General features: G+C 41.5%; 1 protein-coding gene across 1 annotated transcript in view; it reads right to left on the bottom strand.

Moving 5' to 3' along the window:
- UFL1 (UFM1 specific ligase 1) overlaps positions 1–22241 on the bottom strand; it is a 45728-nt gene extending 23487 nt beyond the window's left edge. Inside the window, exons 1-8 of the mRNA XM_045010924.1 lie at positions 22147–22241; positions 21033–21178; positions 12964–12992; positions 12095–12192; positions 11442–11556; positions 9950–10080; positions 9174–9232; positions 1600–1746 (exon numbers count right to left, since the gene is read on the bottom strand). Of these exons, the coding sequence (XP_044866859.1) occupies positions 1600–1746; positions 9174–9232; positions 9950–10080; positions 11442–11556; positions 12095–12192; positions 12964–12992; positions 21033–21178; positions 22147–22223 (802 nt within the window). The 5' untranslated portion in view covers positions 22224–22241. The remainder of the gene's footprint in view (positions 1–1599; positions 1747–9173; positions 9233–9949; positions 10081–11441; positions 11557–12094; positions 12193–12963; positions 12993–21032; positions 21179–22146) is intronic.
- Positions 22242–22672: the final 431 nt, after the last annotated feature.

Genomic DNA, 22672 nt, shown 5'->3' with positions numbered 1-22672 from the left:
ATGAACTGAATGGATTTTTCGAACGCTGATACTTGCATTAAAAGAGTGTGTTTCTTTTTTAAAAGTTCATTCACATTTCCAGTTTATCCCTTACTAGAAATCATAATCCTCTGTGAAATTATATGCATCTCCATAGCAATCCATTGTGATGTCACAGAGGATTAGGAATTCAGATAAGACATAGGAACTAGGAAGATATTCAGATTCCAAGGACAGAAGGGACCATTGTGATAATCTAGTCTGACCTCCTGTACAACACAATTCCCAAAATAATTCCTAGAGCACATCTTTAAGAACTCCTAAGTCCTGCCAGCCCAAGTTTGGCACCCACCTGTACAATGAACAGAGAGAGCTAGGCACCTATGAAAGGCATCCTCAGAAGACAGCAAGCTGAGCAGGAAGCCACCTAAGCTAGCCAGCACTGAAATTCAGAATGTATCCACCTCATTACAGCCAAGAGACCAAAGGTTAGGACACTCCCTTGGGAGGTGGGAAACATGAATTCAAGTCTCTGCTCCAAATCAGGTAGAGATTCAAACTTGGGTCCCCCACATCCCAGGTGAGTGCTCTAAGCATGGGAATAGTGGGCATGTCTTTTGTGCAGCATTGGAACAAGTAGCCATGCTGAGAGTGCCTACCAGAGAGGGCTCTGCAGATGAGGTGGTGAAAGTGAGGGGGGGTGGGTAAGCTGGGGCTCTGAGCAGCTCATTAGCTATGGAGCAACATCAGTGCTTAGGTCTCTCTGCACATGCTGATGTAAACTTAGGCACCACACAAAGTTAGGCCTCAGCTGAGCAGTCGTGCCTAAATGTTGGACATAGGCACATAAAGAAGCAGCTAGGCGCCTAATTACCTTTGTTGGTCTAGCTCCAAATCCCCATCATCAGTCAGGCTTATGCAGGGGCAGCTCCAAGCACCAGCACAGCAAGCGCATGCCTGGGATGGCAAGCTGTGAGGGCGGCAGTCAGGCAGCCTTCGGCGGCGTTTCTGCGGGAGGTCGGTTTTGGCAGTAATTTGGCAGCAGGTTCTCCTGCAGAACCACCGCCGAATCCACGTGACCGGGGCGGACCTCCCACAGAAATGCCGCCGAAGGCTGCCTGACTGCCGTGCTTGGGGTGGCAAAAAACACTGAGCCACCCCTGGGCTTATGACATCTGCTCTTAAAGGGCCCAGCACACTGTGCTACACATGTTTTCAGCATGATACATATAAAGTAACAGAATAAGTGTCAAACTATCCTCCTGATAAATAAAGATACCCTGTAAATGTATCCGTTGGCATTTCAAACATTCAAACTGTTCTCTCATCATTAAAGTAATATGTAGGACTTTATTTAGCTCAACTGTGCTTTCTATGTGGGCAAGCACAAACACAGAACAGCTTGCAAATTTAGGCACTGCAATTATGCAGCTATATACTGTATGCATGTATTTTGGAAGGCAGTAACAAGCCTTTACCAAAGAAATACCAACTACAGTAGTAGCACTTCAATTATTCTTATAAGCCTCAGTCACACATACTGGATTCACTTGTCTCTTTTAGTTACCTAGATCAATTTCCAAAAAGACCTTTTATTCATAAAGAATAAAGATCAGTTACCTAGGTAACCATTTTGCTTGAAAAAGGAGTCCACCCAGTTGCTCTGTGTTCTGGCATAGATGTCTGGAACAAACACAGCCTTATCCTGTCTCCCACCAACCACTGTGCCTTTTAGACGTCCAGTGTTAACAAGTTCTTCTAACACAGCTGAAAGAATAAAAATAAATGAAGCAACAGTTTCAGTAAGATACATACATCATCAAACATTTGGGATTATTTTTCCTCCTTTTTTCATTCTTTCTTCTTGTATCCCCCCCTCTTTTTACTACCAGTTGCTAACTGAAAGAAAGCAATCACAAAACTACCAGTAGTTGTTTTAGTGAAGCAATTCTAAGCTCCCACAATTTTTAATTCTGATAATTTCCTGCCAAATGTACAGTTCCAAGGGAGAAAGCTCCTATAACAGTATCAGACTACTTTTTTTTATTAAAAACATACCTAGAAAGTTGGTCATAATGCTGCTCTTCTCTAGCCAGCAAACAAAATTCATGATGATTTTATTAACGTTCACACTGGATGGGTGTTAACTTTTCAGAACCAATACTGTGATCTTAACATTTTAAAATCATGGCAAGAATGGATACCTATAACAAGTCAGATATGGAATCCTGTACCCCTGTTGGTGACTACAGCTGATCTTCAAAAGTTCCAATTAACCCCTGGACCCCGAGAATCAGCAGCCCACTAATATGAATATACACTGCTGGCAAAGGACACATTGGCAACCACTAGTACTAAATTATTAAGGCCAGCTTAACACAAAACATTATTTTCAATTTATTCAAGCTGCATGGAAAGTTCAGGTCCCATAATCCTTCTGCGTTCTGTCACTGCTCCCTTACAAGCCATTGCTTATATAAAAATCTATAAATGAAGGAGGAACCAAGGTCTGCTACTTTTGATGGTTCTACTGTAGGGGTTCTCAAAGTTCATTCCTTCCTACAAAAAAAATTACTACATGACCCAGAAGGAGGCGGGGGGAGAGGGGAGGAAGTGGGGTAGGTAAAGCCTGAACCTGCCCAAACCCCACTGCCGCAGCCCAGGGTTGGGGGGGGTCAAAACTGAAGCTCAAGAGCTTCAGCCCCAGGTGGGGGACCTGTAACCTGAGCCCTGCCACCCAGGGCTGAAGCCCTCAGGATTTGGCTTTGGCCCCAGGCAGTGGAGTTTGGGCTTTGGCTTCAGCCCCCGGCAAGTCTAACGCCAGCCCTGGCGACCCCGTTAAAATGAGGTTGCGACCCACTTTGGGGTCCCGACCCACAGTGTGAGAACCACTGTTCTACTGGAATTTTTTATCCTAGGTTTTGTTTTATAGGATGTATTGAATTCTTCTTCTTTAAAGAAAGGGCAGAGTAGCCATGGGTTTATACCTGGAGTAAAACATATACAGCTCCTACTTCATTAACTGTTTAACAAGAATGGACCAGAAAGCAAGGGGAACACAACTGGAAAGAAACATAGAGAGACCCTTCCCTATGGCAAAAACCCACTGAATCTGTCATGACTAGGGAATTTGTGACAGGAGTTCTACAACACAGAAATGGACAGGAGAGCAAACAGGTGATAAATTGCTTTTCCCCTTCCCTCACAAAAAGGATAAACAAAGATTGTTAAATAGACTGGCCAAAACTAACTGTTTTCCATACTGTGCAGGGACAAACTCACAACCCTGGATGTGTATCATCCCCAGGACGGAAAAAGAAAAAAGGGTTGAGGGATGCACTAAAGAAACTGCCATCTGAGAAAGTCGTCGTCATGCAACTACTCCCACTATGCTTGGAACCCATCTCAACAGTATAAGCTAGATGTGTGTGGTGATGCTAACTGAATCTGTCAGGATGGGACAATAAAATATTCTACGGCAGTGATAAACACTGCCAAAGTGGGAACTACAGCATCTTGAGATTTAGGGCTTGTGTACCTGGCAAAATTGACTGGAATAGCTATTGCGGCATAAACTAGCCTGCAATAGCTATTCAGGAATAACTCCCTATGTGGACACCCTTATTCTGGAATACGAGTGTCCACGCGGGATATTATTCTGAAGTAGCTACTGCACTTTAAATTCACACCCTACCATATTCCAAAATAACTTCTCCGTGTAGACAAGACAATATACACAACCAGCTAGACTGTGACGAATAAAGCTAAGCAACTAGTAGCAACACTGGAAAATTTTAGTAAGAAAAAAACAAAGATTGTTAAATAGACTGGCCAAAACTAACTGTTTTCCATACTGTGCAGGGACAAACTCACAACCCTGGGTTTAGCAGGCCAATGCTCAAACCACTGAGCTATCCCTCCCCCCAGTTTATGTCCCATAAGGTCTTATCCAAAGACCACTGATGTTAATGGGAGTTTTTCCATTGACTGAAATGGGCTTTCGATTAGGCTATAGTGCTCAGAAGTGAGAGAACCTGATGCTTTTTATTAAGCTTTGTAAATTTATTACTTCCTTAACTGAAACTATATTACATTTAAAAATATAAGCATTCCTTATTATAAATAGCCTGATGTCATCTTCAGGTGAACAACGGCATGGCAATATTATAGGATCAAAGATAGTTATTTTCTTGATTTAAAATTTCAGTATCTGCTGGAATTATTATTAAATGGGGAATTAGTTAATAGCTTGTTTATACAACTTATTCACCAGACTTAGAAACATGAAAGAAATTTCTAAAGGATTTTTAATGAAAGAAGCCAAGACATTTAAAAACATCAAGCTTTTAAAGTTTATATTACTACAGGTACTCTATATACCGTAAATAAAATTAAACAAATTATCCATACATTATTAAAATAGATAAAATTAAGTATAATTAATTATGATATATAGTCATTTAGGGCTGTCAAGCTATTAACAAAATAATTGCGATTAACAACACAAAAAATTCTCGATTAATCACAATGTTAAACATTAATAGAATACCATTTATTTAATTTTTTTGATGTTTTCTACATTTTAAAATATATTAATTTCAGTTACAGCACAGAATACAAAGCGTACAGTGCTGTAAAAAACAAAATAAATAGTATTTTTCAATTCATCTAATACAAGTACTGTAGTGCAATCTCTTTATCATGAAAGCAAAATTTACAAATATACAATTATGTACAAAAAAAAATGCATTCAAAAATAAAACAATGTTAAATTTTAGAGCTTGCAAGTCCACTCAGTCCTACTTCTTGTTCAGCCAATCACTCAAAGAAGTTTGTTTACATTTTCAGGAGATAATGCTGCCCTATTCTTGTTTACAATGTCACCTGAAAGTGAGAACAGGCTTTCTCATGGCATTGTTGTAGCCGGCGCCACAAGTAATTTACATACCCGATGCACTAAAGGTTTATATGTCCCTTCATGCTTCAACTTCCATTCCACAGGACATGCGTCCATGCTGGCGACGGGTTCTGCTTGATCACCATCCAAAGCAGTGAGGACCAATGCATGTTCATTTTCATCATCTGAATCGGATGCCCTCAGCAGAAGGTTGATTTTCTTTTTTGGTGGTTTGGGTTATGTAGTTTCCGCATCGGAGTGTTGCTCTTTTAAGACTTCTGAAAGCATGCTCCCTATCTCATCCCTCTGAGATTTTGGAAGGCCCTTCAGATTCTTAAACCTAGGGCTGAGTGCTGTAGCTATCTTTAGAAATCTCACATAGGTACCTTTTTTACGTTTTGTCATATCTGCAGTGAAAGTGTTCTTAAAATGAACAACATGTGCTGGGTCATCATCTGAGACTGCTATAACATGAAATATATGGCAGAATGCAGGTAAAACAGAACAGGAAACATACAATTCTCCCCCAAGGAGTTCAGTCCCAAATGTAATTAATACATAATTTTTTTAATGGAAGCATGTCCTCTGGAATGGTGGCCGAAGCATAAAGGGGCATATGAATGTTTTGCATATCTGGCAAGTAAATACCTTGCAATGCTGGCTACAAAAGTACCAGGCAAATGCCTGTTCTTATTTATGTCACCAGAAAGTGAGAAGAGAGCAGCAGTATCTCCTGTAAATGTAAACAAAATTGTTTGTTTTAGTGATTGGCTGAACAAGAAGCAGGACTGAGTGGACTTGTAAGCTCTGAAGTTTTACATTGTTTTATTTTTGAGTGCAGTTATGTAACAAAAAACCCTACATTTGTAAATTGCACTTTCATGATAGAGATTCCACTACAGCACTTGCATGAGGTGAACTGAAAAATACTATTTCTTTTGTTTATTATTTTTACAGTGCAAATATTTGTAATCAAAATACACACTTTGATTTCAATTACAACACAAAATACAAGATATATATGAAAAAGTAGAAAAACACCCAAAATATTTAATAAATTTCAATTGGTAGTCTATTGTTTAACAGTGCAATTAAAACGGTGATTAATTTTTGGGGGGTAATCGCATGAGTTAAGAGATTAATCGATAGCCCAATCATATTATATATATTATATATCTAAGAGACTTTGATACGGCCTACAGTTATACTAATTTGGAAAATGTTTTCAAGTACTCAAACATTTGTGAAACTGAAATTATATTCAGAAAATGGACAAAATTAAAGAAAAAGCTTTTACTTTTAAAATGTATAAGAAATTATCAAAGTGAATAAAACTCTTTGAAATTCATGAAAATAAGCCGAGAAACAGAGTATAGAAAGGAACATTGGAACGACATGAAGAACAAAAGCTGTTCACTGAACAAAGAGAGAAGCATCAACAAACTTGGTTAGCCCCAGTGTTGATCTGCAGGAGGCTGTCACAACCAAAATTCAAACTTCAGTGGCTAAAAAGTCTTGCATAATAATGGCTAAGCATTACATGAGCAATTGCTGAAATCAATTTTAACTACATAATGAAATTGCATTGGACACAAATATTATTGCAACATAAGGTTTAACAGATTTTCCTGTTTAACTCTGCATAGCTGGACAATGCATTCCTGGACATCATATATAGATTTCATAGAATATCAGGGTGGGAAGGGACCTTGGGAGGTCATCTAGTCCAACCCCCTTGCTCAAAGCAGGATCAATCCCCAGACAGATTTTTACCACAGATCCCTAAGTGCCCCCCCCTTCCAGGATTGAATTCACAACCCTGGGTTTAGCAGGCCAATGCTCAAACCACTGAGCTATCCCACCCCCCAATGTCAAGTGCCAATGTAGATGAGTGTGGAAAAGGAACACTGTATGCTAAGAATTAGAGGAGAACAAGCTGTTTTAAGAATTTGTCCTTGGGGCCATCTGCTATGCAGTGCAAATCTCCATGGGGTTTGGTGTACGGTACTTGTGGAACTAGACAATATGCCAAATAGATTGACTTGAAGTGAACTGGAGAAGGTCTTTTAGGACATCTATAATGGTTTGCACATCATATGGGAAATGCAATCAACTAATGTTTAAAGACACTTGAAATTCACAGAAATTTAATCCTGAATTATCTTGGATGGTTATCTTGTAGGATGTAGTTAGATGCTTGGGGAGAAAATGTATAAACTGCCTGAAATGTTCCACAAATGTTATAAATTCAGTCTAGGTAGCCAATTCTAGAAGTGAGGCCCTAAATATTTTTGGGTTCCAGTTGGTCTACAACAAAAGATTTTACAGCAGAGAAGACAATTCTGAGAGAATTGAAATAGATTATGGCTTTGCATGATGCTTTTCATAGTTATGATTCCCCAACGCACTGAACAAACCAATGTATTAAATACTGTACTATGCAGCTAGACTTGGCAGTTATTTTGAGCTTCACAACAGCTCAGACATAGCTTTAGATATTGAAACCTATTTTATTGAGAGCGAGAGAATATTAATGTCCTAGTCTTTCTGAGGGCTGGCAATTGGGGGCCAAATTCTGCTCTGTAATAAATCTGGAGTAATGTCATTACAATCAATGGAGGTATTTGGGATTTACACCGGTGTTATTTTGAGCAGACTTTGGCACTAGAACTTTAACTTCCATCTGGACAGTCACTAAAGATGAGCAGAGGGGCAGCTTAATTAGTTTATAAGAAAAAATGACAATTTCAATAATTAAAAGGTATATGTTGTTGGAGACAGAAAAGTTAACCACTACATATCCTTTCCTAACTGAAAGTCCCTGCTTCAATCCTGCAAAGGGAACTACACAGGTCAAGCTCTGGGCCTACAGGTTCTCAGTGCAGAACTGGGGCCTAAAAAGACAGCATTCAAAGTAAAAGGAAATGGAAGACAATGAATAAGTAGAATAACTAAATGAAGTTAAGCTCATGCCTTTCTAATGCTATTTATAAACACCCCCCCACACACACTTTTTTTTAGTATATTTAGGCCTGGTCTACACTGGGGGGGGGGTTCGAACTAAGGTACGCAAGTTCAGCTACGCGAATAGTGAATAGCGTAGCTGAACTCGAACTACCTTAGTTCAAACTACTTACCCGTCCTGACGGCGCGGGATTGAAGTCTGCGGCTCTCCCGTCGACTCTGCCACCGCTGTTCGCGGTGGAGGAGTTCCGGAGTCGACAGGAGCGCGTTCGGAGTTCGATATATCGCGTCTAGATGAGACGCGATATATCGAATTCCGAGAAGTCGATCGCTACTCGCCGACCCGGGCGGGTAGTATGGACGTACCCTTAGTGTTTATCACTAGATATCACTAGAGTTAGAGCTGCTCATTTTCTGTTGTGGCTGGGCTAATGTTATTTGGTTTGTTTGGTTTTAAGGAAAGAGGTTGGAGGAATCCTGGGGTCAGGGTCAGCGAGAGGATTGCAGGCATAAGGGAATTAGGCTCAGATGTCAGTGGGAGAGCCTAAAGGGGCAGTTAACCATGTAGAATGAAAGAAGAAAGGGAAGACAGGAACATTAACAGAACAAAGCCATGTGAGGCCCTGAAGGCAAAGAAAAGGAGATTAACTTTTATATAAGAAGAGATGAGAAGCCCGCAAATGAAGAGGGCAGGATGTGGTCAGTCCACAGACAAGACAGATGATCTTTGAGGGAGCATTTTGTATAGATTAGAGGAGACATGAGAGCTGCATAGTCCAAGAGTTGCAATAGTTGAGGTGAGAACAAATCAAGGACTACAAAAGGAAATCTTCCTGGATTGTAATTTTGTGAGGCTCTTTTTTAAATAAAAGAAAAAACAAAAACAAAAGTGCGATTTATCTCCCTGCTTATTAAGACCTCTAGTTGTGAGCATAACAAAAGCTCTGCCTCAGCTATCGCAAAATAAAGTCAATAAATAAAAATCCTGTGCCGTTAAAGTCATTCAGCTATGTGAAATCTGTCCCTTTTGTGTGCTCCATTGATATGTAGCTGAGAGCACATAATGAAATAGAAGACAAAAATGAATATTGCACTTCTTGCATCATTCCACTCCCTTAGAGGTATTCCATCAATGAGCTTTCATTGCTGTCGATATAGAGACATTTCTTTGAGCTGTGGACAGCACAAGAAGTCTATTACTTATTAAACTGGAAAGGAGACCTATTGCTATTTATTGCAAAAACAATACTAAATACTAAAAGGTTTATTTGAAATGATTAATTCCAACAATAAAGAATCTAAATACATGAAACAAAATTTGAAAGAAACTCACAGTAAAGCAGTTGTTCCTGAAATCCATACCGAGTGATCAAGTTAGTTACAGGAGTAGGCCTATAAAGAATAAAAAGGATAAATATGAAACAGGCCTGGAGACTCTCAAATTGAAGTAGAAGCTACAAACAAAACAAGTACCTCTGGACTTTTCCCTCAAGAAAGGTATTTTCTGCAAAACTGATCAAGTGTATTAGCCAGACTGTTACTGCCAGGTTGTTTAATTTATGAAATTTATAAATTCATACTGGTTTAAAACTGTATTAGAACTACCACCGTAAATATATATACACACACACACAAAAACTTCTGCTAACTAAGTTCCTGACAGAACATTAAGATGGCTATTGAACTGATAAATAAATTTCTGAAAAATGAAGTGTGGTTGCTGGGTATCAATCTGTAATTATGTCAATGAGGGGGACACTTTCCAGAAAATTAAGAATTCACAGTGAATTCATGACCAGTTTTAGCCAGTTTTTTCAAAATATTTTCCCATTGTAATTTAGCTCATTTTAGCTAACTAGTTTTCCCTTTTCTAGGAATAAGCCTTTCCTCCTGCTCAAGTACTTTTGTACATCAGCAGAGGACTGGGCTCACATTACATGTTGCTCCAAAAAAGTACACAAAATTCTCTCTCACTGTAAAATGAATTGTAATTGAAAAGGTCTCATACATATGCCTTTATTTTCTTTTTTGTTCATTACAAATAAATCAGATGCATAAATAATGCTGTAAAACACATTTCTACGTATAGATATTTGTGTTAGGGCTTACCTAGTAATGGCACTGAACAGACCACGAATGCGTGCCTGATGCCGGGCTACAAATGCCTCTGTAAAAATCACTCCTGTGTTGTCCTGATCTATCTGGCCACGGATAATCCTACCCAGACGGGGGGACAATGCCTGTGAACAGAAGTTATGATAAATGCTGGGACGACAGTTTACAGTTACACAGCAAAGAAGAAAATCTATTTAAACTGTAGATTAGAAAGTTAATTTGTCTAAATAATCAATGTACTGAGAAATAAGAATGCATTTTAAATGGTAATTATTACTGAAGAATATTGAGACGGTACTATAAAAGACACAGAGATTGTGTGTGTGAGGTCGTGTTATTTTGACCCAACTGCAATCGCCAGGTTAAAGTAGCATTCTTAACAATACATACAATGACCAGAATTATTTAATGACTATTCACTCTCCCACATATATTACAATCTTTACAGGTGAATGAAGAACGAACACATCTGGTTTTGGATTTCTGGGGCTGCACATTCATGTTAAATCCTTTGTGTCTGTGACAAAGGAAGTCCCTGACCCACTCTTCCGAGATGTCAGAGTAGAAGTTAACAGCAAGAAATTAAAAATAAAATAAAAAAAAACCCCAGACAAAAGAAAAAAAGAGATTGGAATTGGTGTTCAAATTAGTAACTTAAAACATTCAGATTATCTGGGACAAAAAAAAATAAACTGTATGTGTATATATTCTGGACAATATGTTTAGAAGATGAGTAAAGCCAGAAGCGACCATTGTGATCATCTAGTTTGACTACCTGCATAACGCAGGCCAGAGGACTTCCCTTTCAATGAGGACTTTGAAAAAGAGCTTTTCTCATTGAAAGGGAAGTCCTATGGCCTGTGTTGGAAAAAGATTCATTCTTAATTTAAAAATTTCCAGTGATAGAGGATCTACTGCACAACCCTTGGTAAGTTGTTCCAATGCTGAATTACTCTTACAGTTAAAAATGTGGATCTTAATATATAGTCTAAATTTGTCTAGTTTCAACTTCCGGCCAATGGATATTGTTGTACTTGTCTCCTCTAGATTGAAGAGCACTCCTATTATCAAATTTCTGTTCCCCAGGTAGGTACTTATAGATTGTGATCAAGTTCAGCCCTGAACCTTCTCTTTGATAAGATAACTAGACTGAGCCCCTTAAGTCTTTCACCCAAAGGCAGTTTTTCAAATCCTTTGATCACACTCTTAAAGTATGTTCATTCCTCTTTCCTAAAGGATCACAATGGCTGAGAGAAAACCTAGCTCAGTTCAGATACTGGAATTCTGTACTGGCAAATTTTAACCTAAAATCAGTTCACAGCTGCTAAAATGCCAACCTGACAGATTTAATACGGACCTGCTTAAGACACTACCCAAGACTTCATATAACTATCATCTTTGTTGCCTGGATAATAAAGACAGGGAAATATTTCTTCAAATCAGAATTCAATGTTTCTATACGAAAGGGTAGATAACATGCAATAACCTGTATCAAGAAGTCTCCTGGAAGGTCGTATGCCTTGCAGAGTTCAGATATTGTCACCTGACCAGTTTCCTGTAGTTTATCGTTTATTTCTTCTGCTAATTGGTCTAGGTAACTCCTTATGTAAAACCAAGAAGAAAAGACATTAGTGTGACATTCCCAATTCAACTTGCATCTTTTTACATATAGTTATCCTGCCTCATTATTAATTTATTTGTTCAGGGTAAACATTTTTCCAGCGTATGCATAAATACACTGGAACTTACTGTAAAATAGAAATAGATGGGTTGTGGGAATTCATCTTGCTCAATACAACTATTACAGGGAAAAGGTTGTATTTTTAAAAGTCTGCTAACCAACCCACTAGTCTGCAACCTGTTCCTTTATTTTCTTACATGAAACAGTAAGAATTAACTTCACAACCCTCTCATAAAAACACACACATTTTTTCCTCTCAAAGGGACCTGAATGTGGATTTTTATGGGAGATGAGGGTGCTCAGCACGTCACTGGTTCTGGTCCACAAAAGTCTATTCTCTGCCCCAAGAATAAGCTCTGAAGCATAATGAATAATAAAAGACTATAGTTATACTGCTCCTATAACATCTAAAGTCATATCTCTGGACCACTGTATACATTTCTCCTGAAGATACTCACTCATTTATAAACTGTCCCAGCACCAGCTGAATAGTTCTGTCTGATTTAAAAATGTCATTAGCTCGGCTTTCAATATGGACCAGGTCTACATTTATTATCTGGAAAAAAACAAATCCATCAGTCCCTTAAATTCAAATTAATTTTCAGACATTAAGACACTTTGAAAAGGATATCTGCTTTTTATTTGCTCTATCATATTTATATGCAAGTAAGTCTGGGGCTTGGAACAGAAGCGTTTGTGCTTTTAAAAAAATCTCTTGCAATTACGACTACGTTAAAGGGTCCAAGAAAATTAAGATTTTTGTAAAGCTCTGAACAGAAACACTCATTGTCTTACTGAAAGTTTTCTGATTTCAAGCAATTTTGCTCGAGACAGAAGGAAAAATTAGTCACAGAAGATTACTGGGGGATAGAGGTTAGTGGAAACAAGAGCTTAATGAAGGAAGAGAAGACCCAGAGGGGCATGCAAAATTTATTATATTTCACTGTATGACCTGATAGCTCTAAATTTTAGCAAAGGCAGACACTTCTTATCCACCTGTACTTCTCAATTTAAGAAAGCAGAGATATTCAAATCATCAAGAAAGCCCTGCTTCTTTTCTTAGGGGCAATTTTAAAGAGTGTCACAGTACTACAGACTATAGTAATATTTATCTCAAAATCAGAGTAAGCATGAATACAACATTTGTGAAGTGGTACACAAATGGACAAAGTAATCAAAGTTCGTGAGAAGTGCCACCAATTTTGCAACTGCTGCTATACAGCACTTCAATATCAGCACAGTAACTTACTTGGAAACTGACTGATGCAGTATAAATGGAGAAACATAGAAACAAAAAGTATATGCATTTTTTATAACAAAAAATTACCTGTTGTAAGTCAACAATGTTTATTCGACCTTTGAAAAAATACAAATATAATTTAAGTATTTAGTACATAAAATAGCTTTGAACAGGTTTATAGTGCAGCACAGCCCATCAACTATGAACTTTATTTTATTTTTGTAAATGATCACAAGGAGTGTAATTGACAGTATTTTAAGCTGAAATCTGTTTAATCAGAGGAAAAAATCCACACAATGGCAGCCACAGTGCAAGATTCCCCATGACACCCTACCCTCTGTGCCTAAAGACAACGTTAACACAGTCTCTCTAAGGTAGAAGAATTGTTGAGACTTTCCCCTTTACCTCTGTGCTGAAACTGTCAAGTTACGATGCCAACAAAACAAGAAGAAATTGTTACTCACCCTGTGCAGTAACTGTGGTTCTTCAAGATGTGTCCTGTCCCCCTATGAGTGCTCCACTCTAGGTGCACTTGCACTCCCTGCGCTTTTGATAGGAGATTGCTCATAGCAATGTCCATTCGGCCTGCACTTGTGTGTTACTCAGCCTCGTGCCCCACGCTGTTGCTATATAGCATTGCACAGGCTAACCTCCCCGAAGCCCCATGACAGAAGGGAAGGAGAGCGGGTAGTGGAGAACACATGGGAACACACACCTCAAAGAACCAGTTACTGCACAGGGTGAATGGCCATTTCTTCTTCTTCTTCTTCGAGTAGTGTCCCCATGAACGCTCCACTCTAGCTGACTACCAAGCAGTTCCCTTTTAAGGAGGAGGGAACTTCAGAGTCCAGGTTCAGTATAGAAGAAAGTACAGCTGAGCCAAACATGGTATCAGAAGCAGTGTCGTGAATTATTACAACAAATGTATGGCTAGAAGTCCAAGTTGTGCCTTTACATACTACAATGATAGGAGTGATAGCATCATAACTGCAAGTGTCACCATTCTCAATTTTTGTGCCTTCACAAATGTGTTGAGTAGTCTTAAATCTAGGATTGGTCTCCAACCTGTTGTAACCCTATACATAGTTATGGTTCTGTATGGCCAATTGTCGGTCCACGGCCATCTTGTTCTGCTAAAAGGACAAGGCAGCCTCCATCTTGGACCAGGTTCTTGTTCCACAGGAGAGGGCAGAGACCTAATTCTGCCCAGCAACACAGTGGTGTCGTGTGCAACCCTGAGGTGCAGTGTGCAACATTTTAGTGCTGTGTGCATTTTCCCGCTCTTTTTGGCCTGGTCCTCTAGGGGTCAGGCTAGTGCCTTGTGCAGAGATGCCAGTGTGCCGTGTGCAGATCCTGTTGGCGTGGGGGGCAACAGTTCAGAGCCTGGAGGGTGTAGGAGCCAGGGACCAATCAGATGCTGACACGAGTGAGTGAGACCCTTCGAATAAAACTAGGTTTCCCCCCAAAATCTTTGTGGAGTGTCTGCATGTCAGCTGAAGGGCCTGATCAACCTTTTGGCCAGGGTCTCCTCCCGGTATAGCTCGTAGTGTGGAGTATCCGCGTGTCAGCTGAAGGACCTGATCAACCTTTCAGCCAGGGTCTCCTCCCGGTATAGCTAGCTCGTGTCGTGTCGTTTTGGATCCATTCTATCAGCTCGTCATGCTTCTGGTGTCTGTTCTGCTGGTCAGCTGCGCCTGGAGTGCGATATTTGCTTTCTAATTTCTGACAGTTTACTTACCTAGCTTCCTCTCTCTTCTTCCCCCTTCCTAACTCGGTACCAAGTGTGTATACAGTATATGAGAGTTGAATTATTGAGCTCATAATTGCACAGTTGTCTAGTTTGTATAGTTGTTCTGGGTTTTAGTAGATAGTTAATTGTAGACTGTTTTAAGTTGTGTAAGTTACTGCTCTGTCTTTGTCTGGAGTGTTTGGTGCTAGGTGCTGTCTCCACCTGAGGATTAGCTGACCAAGGGGTTTCTGTCCCCGTGGTCTGTGTGAGTGGAACCTGCACAATTGCAGCCGCACCACACTCTGGGTAAATCCCTTAGTGTGAAAGCAAGGGCGGTTGAGGCAGTGGCCTGTGGGTCTCTTTTCTGTGTTGCACCGGGCACCGCTCTGACGAACCCGATTTCCATCTTGTGTAATTGGTGTGTCTGCCTACTCAGTGTGAGGCAGTGAGCAGTATAGATTTGTATTGTTAATGATTTTTGGGTGTGTCTGTATTGTTTAATAACATCCCAGCTAAGAATTGTCCCCTCCTCGGCCAACGTTGTAACTATCCCCCCAATAAACGCAGCCACTTGGCTTTAAACTTAATTCTGGTCCAGCTTGGTTTTTCCTCTCCCAATACCAAAGCTGATCGAACCGCAATCGGTTTCGGACACAACCATCTTTTTTTTTTTTAATCGGACACCCGAAAATACCTGGAATAAAACCCCTTCCCTCTGAGCTGTGTGGAACCTGATTCTATAGTACACAGGTGTAGAAGAGAGTCTATTTCCTGCCATAGCAGGTTCTTGTGGGAGGAGTCCCTGAAGAGGGAAGGAGGGTTGGTGAGCAGAAGAGAATCGAAGTGGATAGAGTACCCCGTGTAAATGATCTCTAAAACCCACTTGCCCGTAGTTATGGTGAAGGCAGTTACCGAATGGAGGCAGGCATGTGAAGCATTACAGCTGGTAAGAAAGAGGATGGCAGCTCAGGACCTCAACCATCCCATCAAAATTGATCCTTTGAAGAGGAAGGCTGTGAAATTGAAGGCTGGGAGATGGGTAGTTTCCTCTGAAACCTCTGCCTCTTGTGGTGAGGTTTGTATGGCCTCTGCTAACTCAGAAACTGCACAGGATGGGAATCTCTGTGCTTTCGGGGACCTACTAAATTTTCTCTTCAGAGCATGTGTGTAGCTCCCCAGAGATTGTAAAGTGGCTCTGCATACTTTTAACATATGCAGGGATTCATCTGTATTGCCAGCAAACAACTTAGTGCCATCAAAAGGAAGGTCTTCCATCATATTCTGGACCTGCTTTGGGAAGCCAGGAGGCCCTCTTCATAACTATTGCTGTAGAAATAGAATAAGTAGCAGTACTGGCAGCGTTGAGAGAAGCCTGCAGAGATATCCTGTGAGGAGTTGGCTTTCTGCAATAATTGACTGGAACTGCTCTCTGTGTTCTGTCAGCAGATGGTCAATAAAGGAGTTTAGCTTGGTATAATTTGTGTAGTTGTACTTCGCCAGTAAGGCCAGGGAGCTGGCGATTCTAAACTGTAAAATAGTTGAAGAATCAGATTTTGATGCTTATGATTTTTATCATAGAGTGTAGATTTAGTGTAGTTCTGCATACCACCAAGGAATTAAGAGAGGGGTGAGAAAATAAAAATTATGACTCCTTAGAGCAGGGATCGGCAACCTTTGGCACATGGCCTGCCAGGGTAAGCACCCTGGTGGGTTGAGCCGGTTTGTTTACCTGCTGCGTCCGCAGGTTTGGCCGATCGCAGCTCCCACTGGCTGCGGTTCGCCGCTCCAGGCCAATGGGGGCTGCGGGAAGCAGTGCGGGCTGAGGGATGTGCTGGCCGCCACTTCCTGCAGCCCTCATTGGCCTGGAGCGGCGAAATGTGGCTTGTAGGAGCCACGATCAGCTGAACCTGCAGACGCAGCAGATAAATAAACCAGCCCGGCCCACCGGGGTGCTTATCCTGGCGGGCCGTGTGCCAAAGGGCGCCGATCCCTGCCTTAGAGGGAAATATTTTTTGGCTGTCCTTTTGCACATGTGAGAAATTGAGGCCAGAGATTGCCAGGTGACCTTTGCAGGATCCAGGAGTGCCTTGTTGACTGGCAGGGCAATGCGGGCAGAAAAGGCTATATGGAGGAGGTCAAGCAGCTTCTGATGTGGTTCTTCAATGCAGTGACTCTCAACCTTTCCAGACTAATTTGAGGAGTCTGATTTGTCTTGTGTGCCCCCAAGTTTCACCTCACTTAAAAAATAATTGCTCACAAATCCAGACAAAAATACAAAAAGTATCACAGCACACAATTACTGGAAAATTGCTTACTTTCTCATTTTTACCATATAATTATAAATCAATTGGAATATAAATATTGTACTTACATTTCAGCGTACAGTATACAGAGTAGAATAAACAAGTCATTCTCTGTATGAAATTTTAGTTTGCACTGATTTTGCTAGTGCTTTTTATGCAGCCTCTTGTAAAACTAGGCAAATCTCTAAATGAGTAGAGTACCCCCTGGAAGACCTCTGTGTACCCCCAGGGGTACACGTATCACTGGTTGAGAACTACTGCTTCAATCTCCTCAAGAGGTATTTGTAAAGAATCCACAGTGCCCTTGATGACATCCTGAAACTGCTTAAAATCGCCAGCCAGGGATGGTGGAGGTGGCATGACAGCTTCATCCTGGGATGAAGAAAGATGTTCGCAGTTGGAGAAACCTCATGATCAGCCCTGGTCTCCTGTTCCTCAAAGGTCTCTTCCTGAGTCTCCGGTCTCCTGGAAAAGGAGGATAAGGAGGGTTGTCTCTCTCTATGAAGGGCTGAACTTTAGGCCCCAGACAATTGGTGGCAATAAGCCACCCAGGGGTTACAGTATGGCCAAGAGGATGGTACATATTCATGAGTGGTGGAATCCATAGGTGGGATGGTAGCTGTGGACATTTGTCAGGCTCCTTAGGAAAAAGCTCCCATAGGGGTGGAGTGGAGAGCCTTGAACAGATATTTGGGAGGTTGAGGCAAAAATCTTCCTCAGAATCCTTCTCCTCTAAGTCACTTGGTAATGATGAGAGAGCAGAAGGAGCTTGAGGTACCACCATCAGTACGGGCAGGTGTCTGGAGATCTGGAAGTTCTTGGTGCCAAAAAGACATAGGCGTTGAGCAATGGTGAATCAGGAGTCTCGAGCGCTCTGAGGTCTTGGAGAAACCAGATATCTTACAGTACTGACAGCATTGTTGGTATCATGTCCAGTGCTTGAGCTGAAGTAACAGTAGCGATGGTAATGTGAGTATCAAACGCTCTGGGTGGAATCCAGACAGAGCCCAACCAATCTTTTCCAGCACCATGGTAGAGCTCTTCTTGTCGCTGCAGTCTCCTGTTAGTATCAAAGGTCTCTCAGAGCCCGATATTTTAGGGATTCTTCACTTAGCGGAGCTCTCGGTACTTGAGAAATCAGCAGCCTCAGGGATATCATGTCTGAGACCGATGGGATCCGAGGGAGCTGAGGTATTTGATTTCTTTGATGTAGGTTTCCTACCTGGAGAACTTGAAGCATGGTCACTGGAAGACTTGAGAGGAATCTTGGGTCTTCCTCTTAGATGCCCTTGAGGAGTGCGGTTCAGAGACAGAAGAGGCAGCTGACTTACTCGGAGACTGGTGTATGCAAGGGGGAGAAGGGCGAAGAGCTCCTGATCTGGATCAGAGCCCAGATGCAGCAAGTTCTCCATCTTAAGGAGTCAAAGTTTATCTCCCTGTTCTTTCTGGCTCTAGATTTTAATGCCATACAGAAGTTGCACTTTTGGGAAATATGAGATTCCCTAAGGCAATGGATGCAGCGGGAGTGTCCATCACTCACTGGAATTTCCTCCCAGCATGACAGGCAACGCCTGAATCCAGGAGAACCAAGCATACCCTTGGAAAGGGCAAAACATCCTCGGGGTGGGGGAATGATCTAAAAGCTATATATTATATAATTTTTTTGTATATATAAACCTTTTTTTAAAATACAACTAACTAATTACTTTAACACACTAAGTACAAAAGCTAAGAGAACACAGCTGAGCCAAAACCTGAGATGCTGGAACAATTTGTATAAGGGTGCTGAGAGCCATTGAATCAAACTATCAGGGGGTAGCCGTGTTAGTCTGTAGCCACAAAAACAACAAGGAGCCCAGTGGCACCTTAAAGACTAAGAGATTTATTTGGGCATAAGCTTTCATGGGTAAAATACCCACCTCTTCAAATGTCAGAATCAAACTGTAAACCCTGTATATAGTGGAAACCACTTCAAGCCAGGGGGTGCGGCAGCACTCCCAGCACCCCTAGTTCCAGCACCTATGGCCAAAACTCAACATGAACAACTAGCTAAGGCTTTGTCGAAAGCCATGAAACTTGAGAACGGACTGAGAATGGTTAGCCCGCACAGTGCCATATAGCAAGAGGATGGAGCACAAGGCTGAACAACATGTATGCACAGGCCAAACGGAGACTGCTGAAGAAATCTCTAGTCAAAGGCGCAGGGGATGCAAGTGCACCTAGAGTGGAGCACCCATAGGGACACTACTAGAAGAGGAACACCAGTCTACTAGAGATGGAACTGAAACCACCAATCCTTTCCACATGTGCCAGAAAACTGCTATCAAGTGGTAACAACTTTGAACTTTTGCCAAGCTAACACACTGATGCAGCACACATTAAGGTAATCTTAGGAAAAATCAACTACGGTGCATGAATGTGGCAGGTGTGTTAACTTATTTTCCAAACCATATGATGATATGAACTTCACACAGAATGGAAAGACTTTAGATTAATTAGAGGTTCCATATGCTTTCTCCATATTCTAATTTAGGCCATGTCTATAGTAGGAATGTTTATCCAATACAGTATACTATATCAGCAAAGAGCACCTAGGGTGGACACAGCTATACTGGGAAAGCAGAGCTTTGTATTAGAATAGTAAAACCACTCCACACAGGTAAAAACAAGCTGTACCGTTTAAAAGTGTAGTTTTACTGGAATAACTGTGTCTGCATTAGGGGCTTATGTTGACACAGCTGTTGGGCAGGGATCATGCCTCTTCACACCTCTGACTGACAGAGTTATGTTGGTAGAAATCTGTAGGCTAAACTACCCATTTGCTATAGACAAATGGGTAATTTAAGCCGTATATGCTCCTTGTGCATCTAAACCATACTAATACAGCAAAGCTTTTACTGTTCACTCTGTGATATCATACAGATATGGAAGAACAGGCTGGATATTATTCTACTTTCTACATCAACAAAACTGATTGAGACATTTTTATTGCTAGTGATGTTGTAAGAGGCAGAAACAAATATGATATTCAGATTCTGAGTTAAGGTCGCAGGCCTCGTTCTCAGGCCTCATCTATTTTAGAAAATTTGCACAGATGAAACTAAGTCAATTTAACATCAAATCTAGTTATACCAGTGCAAACTTCCAATACAGATGTTCTTAAATTGGTTTAAATTACAATTACCATGGTTGTAATGCATCTATATTAGAGGTTTTCACTGTGTAATTATATTGGTTTTAAATTGTTATTTATATTGTTGTAAGTTTTCTAACAGATACACACCTTTCAAAAATAATCTACTTGTGAAGTGAGTATTTGAGAAGTCAAACCTCATCATGGAATGTTTTAGATTCACTTTTCTGATTATAACTGTACATACATTTATTCCTCCACAGAGGAAAATGGTTGGTTAGTTGAGTGATTTGCTTGATTCAACAACCTTCTTTAACTTGTCTTTGAAAACTGTCTAAATATACCAGTCATGTTTAGATAATTTCTGACCGTAAAGTAATAATGTTTAGTACAAAACCAAACCACCCACATACACATGCAAATGCTTATTTTGTACTACAAGATCAGGCCGTACGTGTCTATAAAAGTACAATGAATTTTTTCAGTCTTACTCACACTTTTAATCTGATAGTGATGGAGTCATTAACAATCATTACACAGAGCGCTACATTTACTGACTTTATAAAAATCTATTTTGATTTACTATACATAAAAGTTATGAACAATATTAATGCCCAAAAATATCAAAGCACATATTTTAGCTTTTATATTATATATATTATATATAGACACACACACAATAATATTAGCAAAATATTAAGGGGACTAAAAGATTTCTTTTTGCACGTTGTAACATTCTTGTCCTATAGTCTTGATACTACAAAATAAGGTAACATTGACAATTCTGGTACACAACCAAGCCAGTGGCCGGAGTTTGGAAGGGAGACACGAGTAGAAGAATTCCAACAGGGAAATGAAGCAACAAGGAAATGCAAATTTAAGTCATAATAAGTTTATTGAAGGACAAAGGCAATCTTTGAATCCCCAAATTATTTTCTATGATCTTGCTATTAATTTAACTGAAGTGAAGAAAAACAAATGTAACTCTTACCACCACAAACATGAAGCTCATCCTGAATTTCTCTGCTAATCTGTGCTGGAGTGATATACTCCTTTCCATCAAGCGTATGCACTACATCCAGCTGCTTTTCAGCAATCAGTTTAGCAACAATCTCTATGCAGTTACGTTCAGACAGCCTGTGGATGTTATAACGAGTAATCAAGTCATTTTAAATGAGAACTTCTAATTTTGGGATAAATAACTGAAGCTTTTCAAATTTTAAAAAGAAAGATTATTTTGCCGTTCTCTGCACACAACTTTCAGTATGGCAATTTCATACAAAATCCTAATTATCTTTTCATTTAAAAAATATGGTTTTAGTACCTGCAAACATTCCTACAAAAGATTAACTTTATTCATGTGAGTAGTATCATTGAAGTCAATTTCCTTGCTCTCATGAATAGTCAATATTTCAATGAGACCACTCAGATCAGCAAAGTTAAGCTCTTTGTCAGCTTTGCAGGATGAGGCCCCATGATTTTAATTTGTTACTCTGGAGTTTGATTTTGAAATTAATTAAAACAATTAAGCAAATGACTGCCCTCACTTATACAAATTACAATTATTTGTCAAGACAGATAAAGACAAAGATTAAATATTTAGCTGATGTGGATAAATAGGAGGCTGGAACTGAGAGAGGCGCTGTCAGTTTGAAACCCCATCAACTTTAAAATGTGAGTTAGTTTCACTTGCTCATTTCTGTAGTTTTACCATCACCGCTTTCCTATTTCAAAAATGGGTTTTCTCCCGTGCGGTGCCAGACCCAAACAAACACTGACTGACTCTGCAGTGACGGCCCAGGACGCACTGGGCACAGAGCAATTTCAGCCACAGTAGCCTTGTTATGATCCGGGCCGCGGTGTGCACTGCCCGCCCCACCCCGCACCGGGCGGAGGGCTCCTCCTTCCCCTCCACATAACCTGGGCACCGGACCTCCCCACAACCGTCAAACAGGCGGTGCTCGGCGCTGTCCAGCCCCCCAGCGCTTGGGCTCGGGGGTTCCGCGGGCCGAGTCCCGGGGGAGGGGGAGGGGGCGGGCGCGCACCCGGGCTCCTCCTCTCGGTCGCCAGGACTCGGCGGGGCGGGGGTGCCCCAGTCCCCTCACCTCTGCGCCGCCTCGGCGAACTGCGCCCGCTGGAAGTCGGCAGCCAGTCTCCGGATCTCCTCCCAAGCGGCCGCCATCGCTGCCCGCGCCGCAGCCACACGTCAGCCTAGCCGCCGGGCTACGGGCCGCGCGCAGGGACATGCCGCTGCGGCGCGTCAAAGATCGCGTTCGCCTCCCCACAGCGCCCCCTAGAGAGGGGAAGCAGTAGCGCCGGGACAGCGGCTCCCCCCGCCCCCGAGTGGGAGACGGGCTCCCCTCCGCCCGCCCAGCCCGGGGCTTGCGGGGCTTCGATCGCGCGTGGAGCCTGAAAGGGGACAGGAGCCTTGTTAAAGACCTGACCCCACTAAACCCTCCAGCCCTCAGCCCAGGGCCGGCTCCTTTCCAGCCTGCCTGGGGCAAGTCATGGCAGCAGGTGGGAGCCTCCGCCCGGCTGCCAGCCGCAGACCTGCCACGGACGCCGCCCGGTACCTGCAGGCTGGCGCCCATCCGCCATGGGTGACACTTGTCACAGGAACGTGACAGTGGC

Source organism: Mauremys mutica, chromosome 3 (genome assembly GCF_020497125.1).
Source record: "Mauremys mutica isolate MM-2020 ecotype Southern chromosome 3, ASM2049712v1, whole genome shotgun sequence".
NCBI lineage: Eukaryota > Metazoa > Chordata > Testudines > Geoemydidae > Mauremys > Mauremys mutica.
Note: the sequence above shows the minus strand (reverse complement) of the source record. Positions and strands in the feature narration are given on the sequence as shown.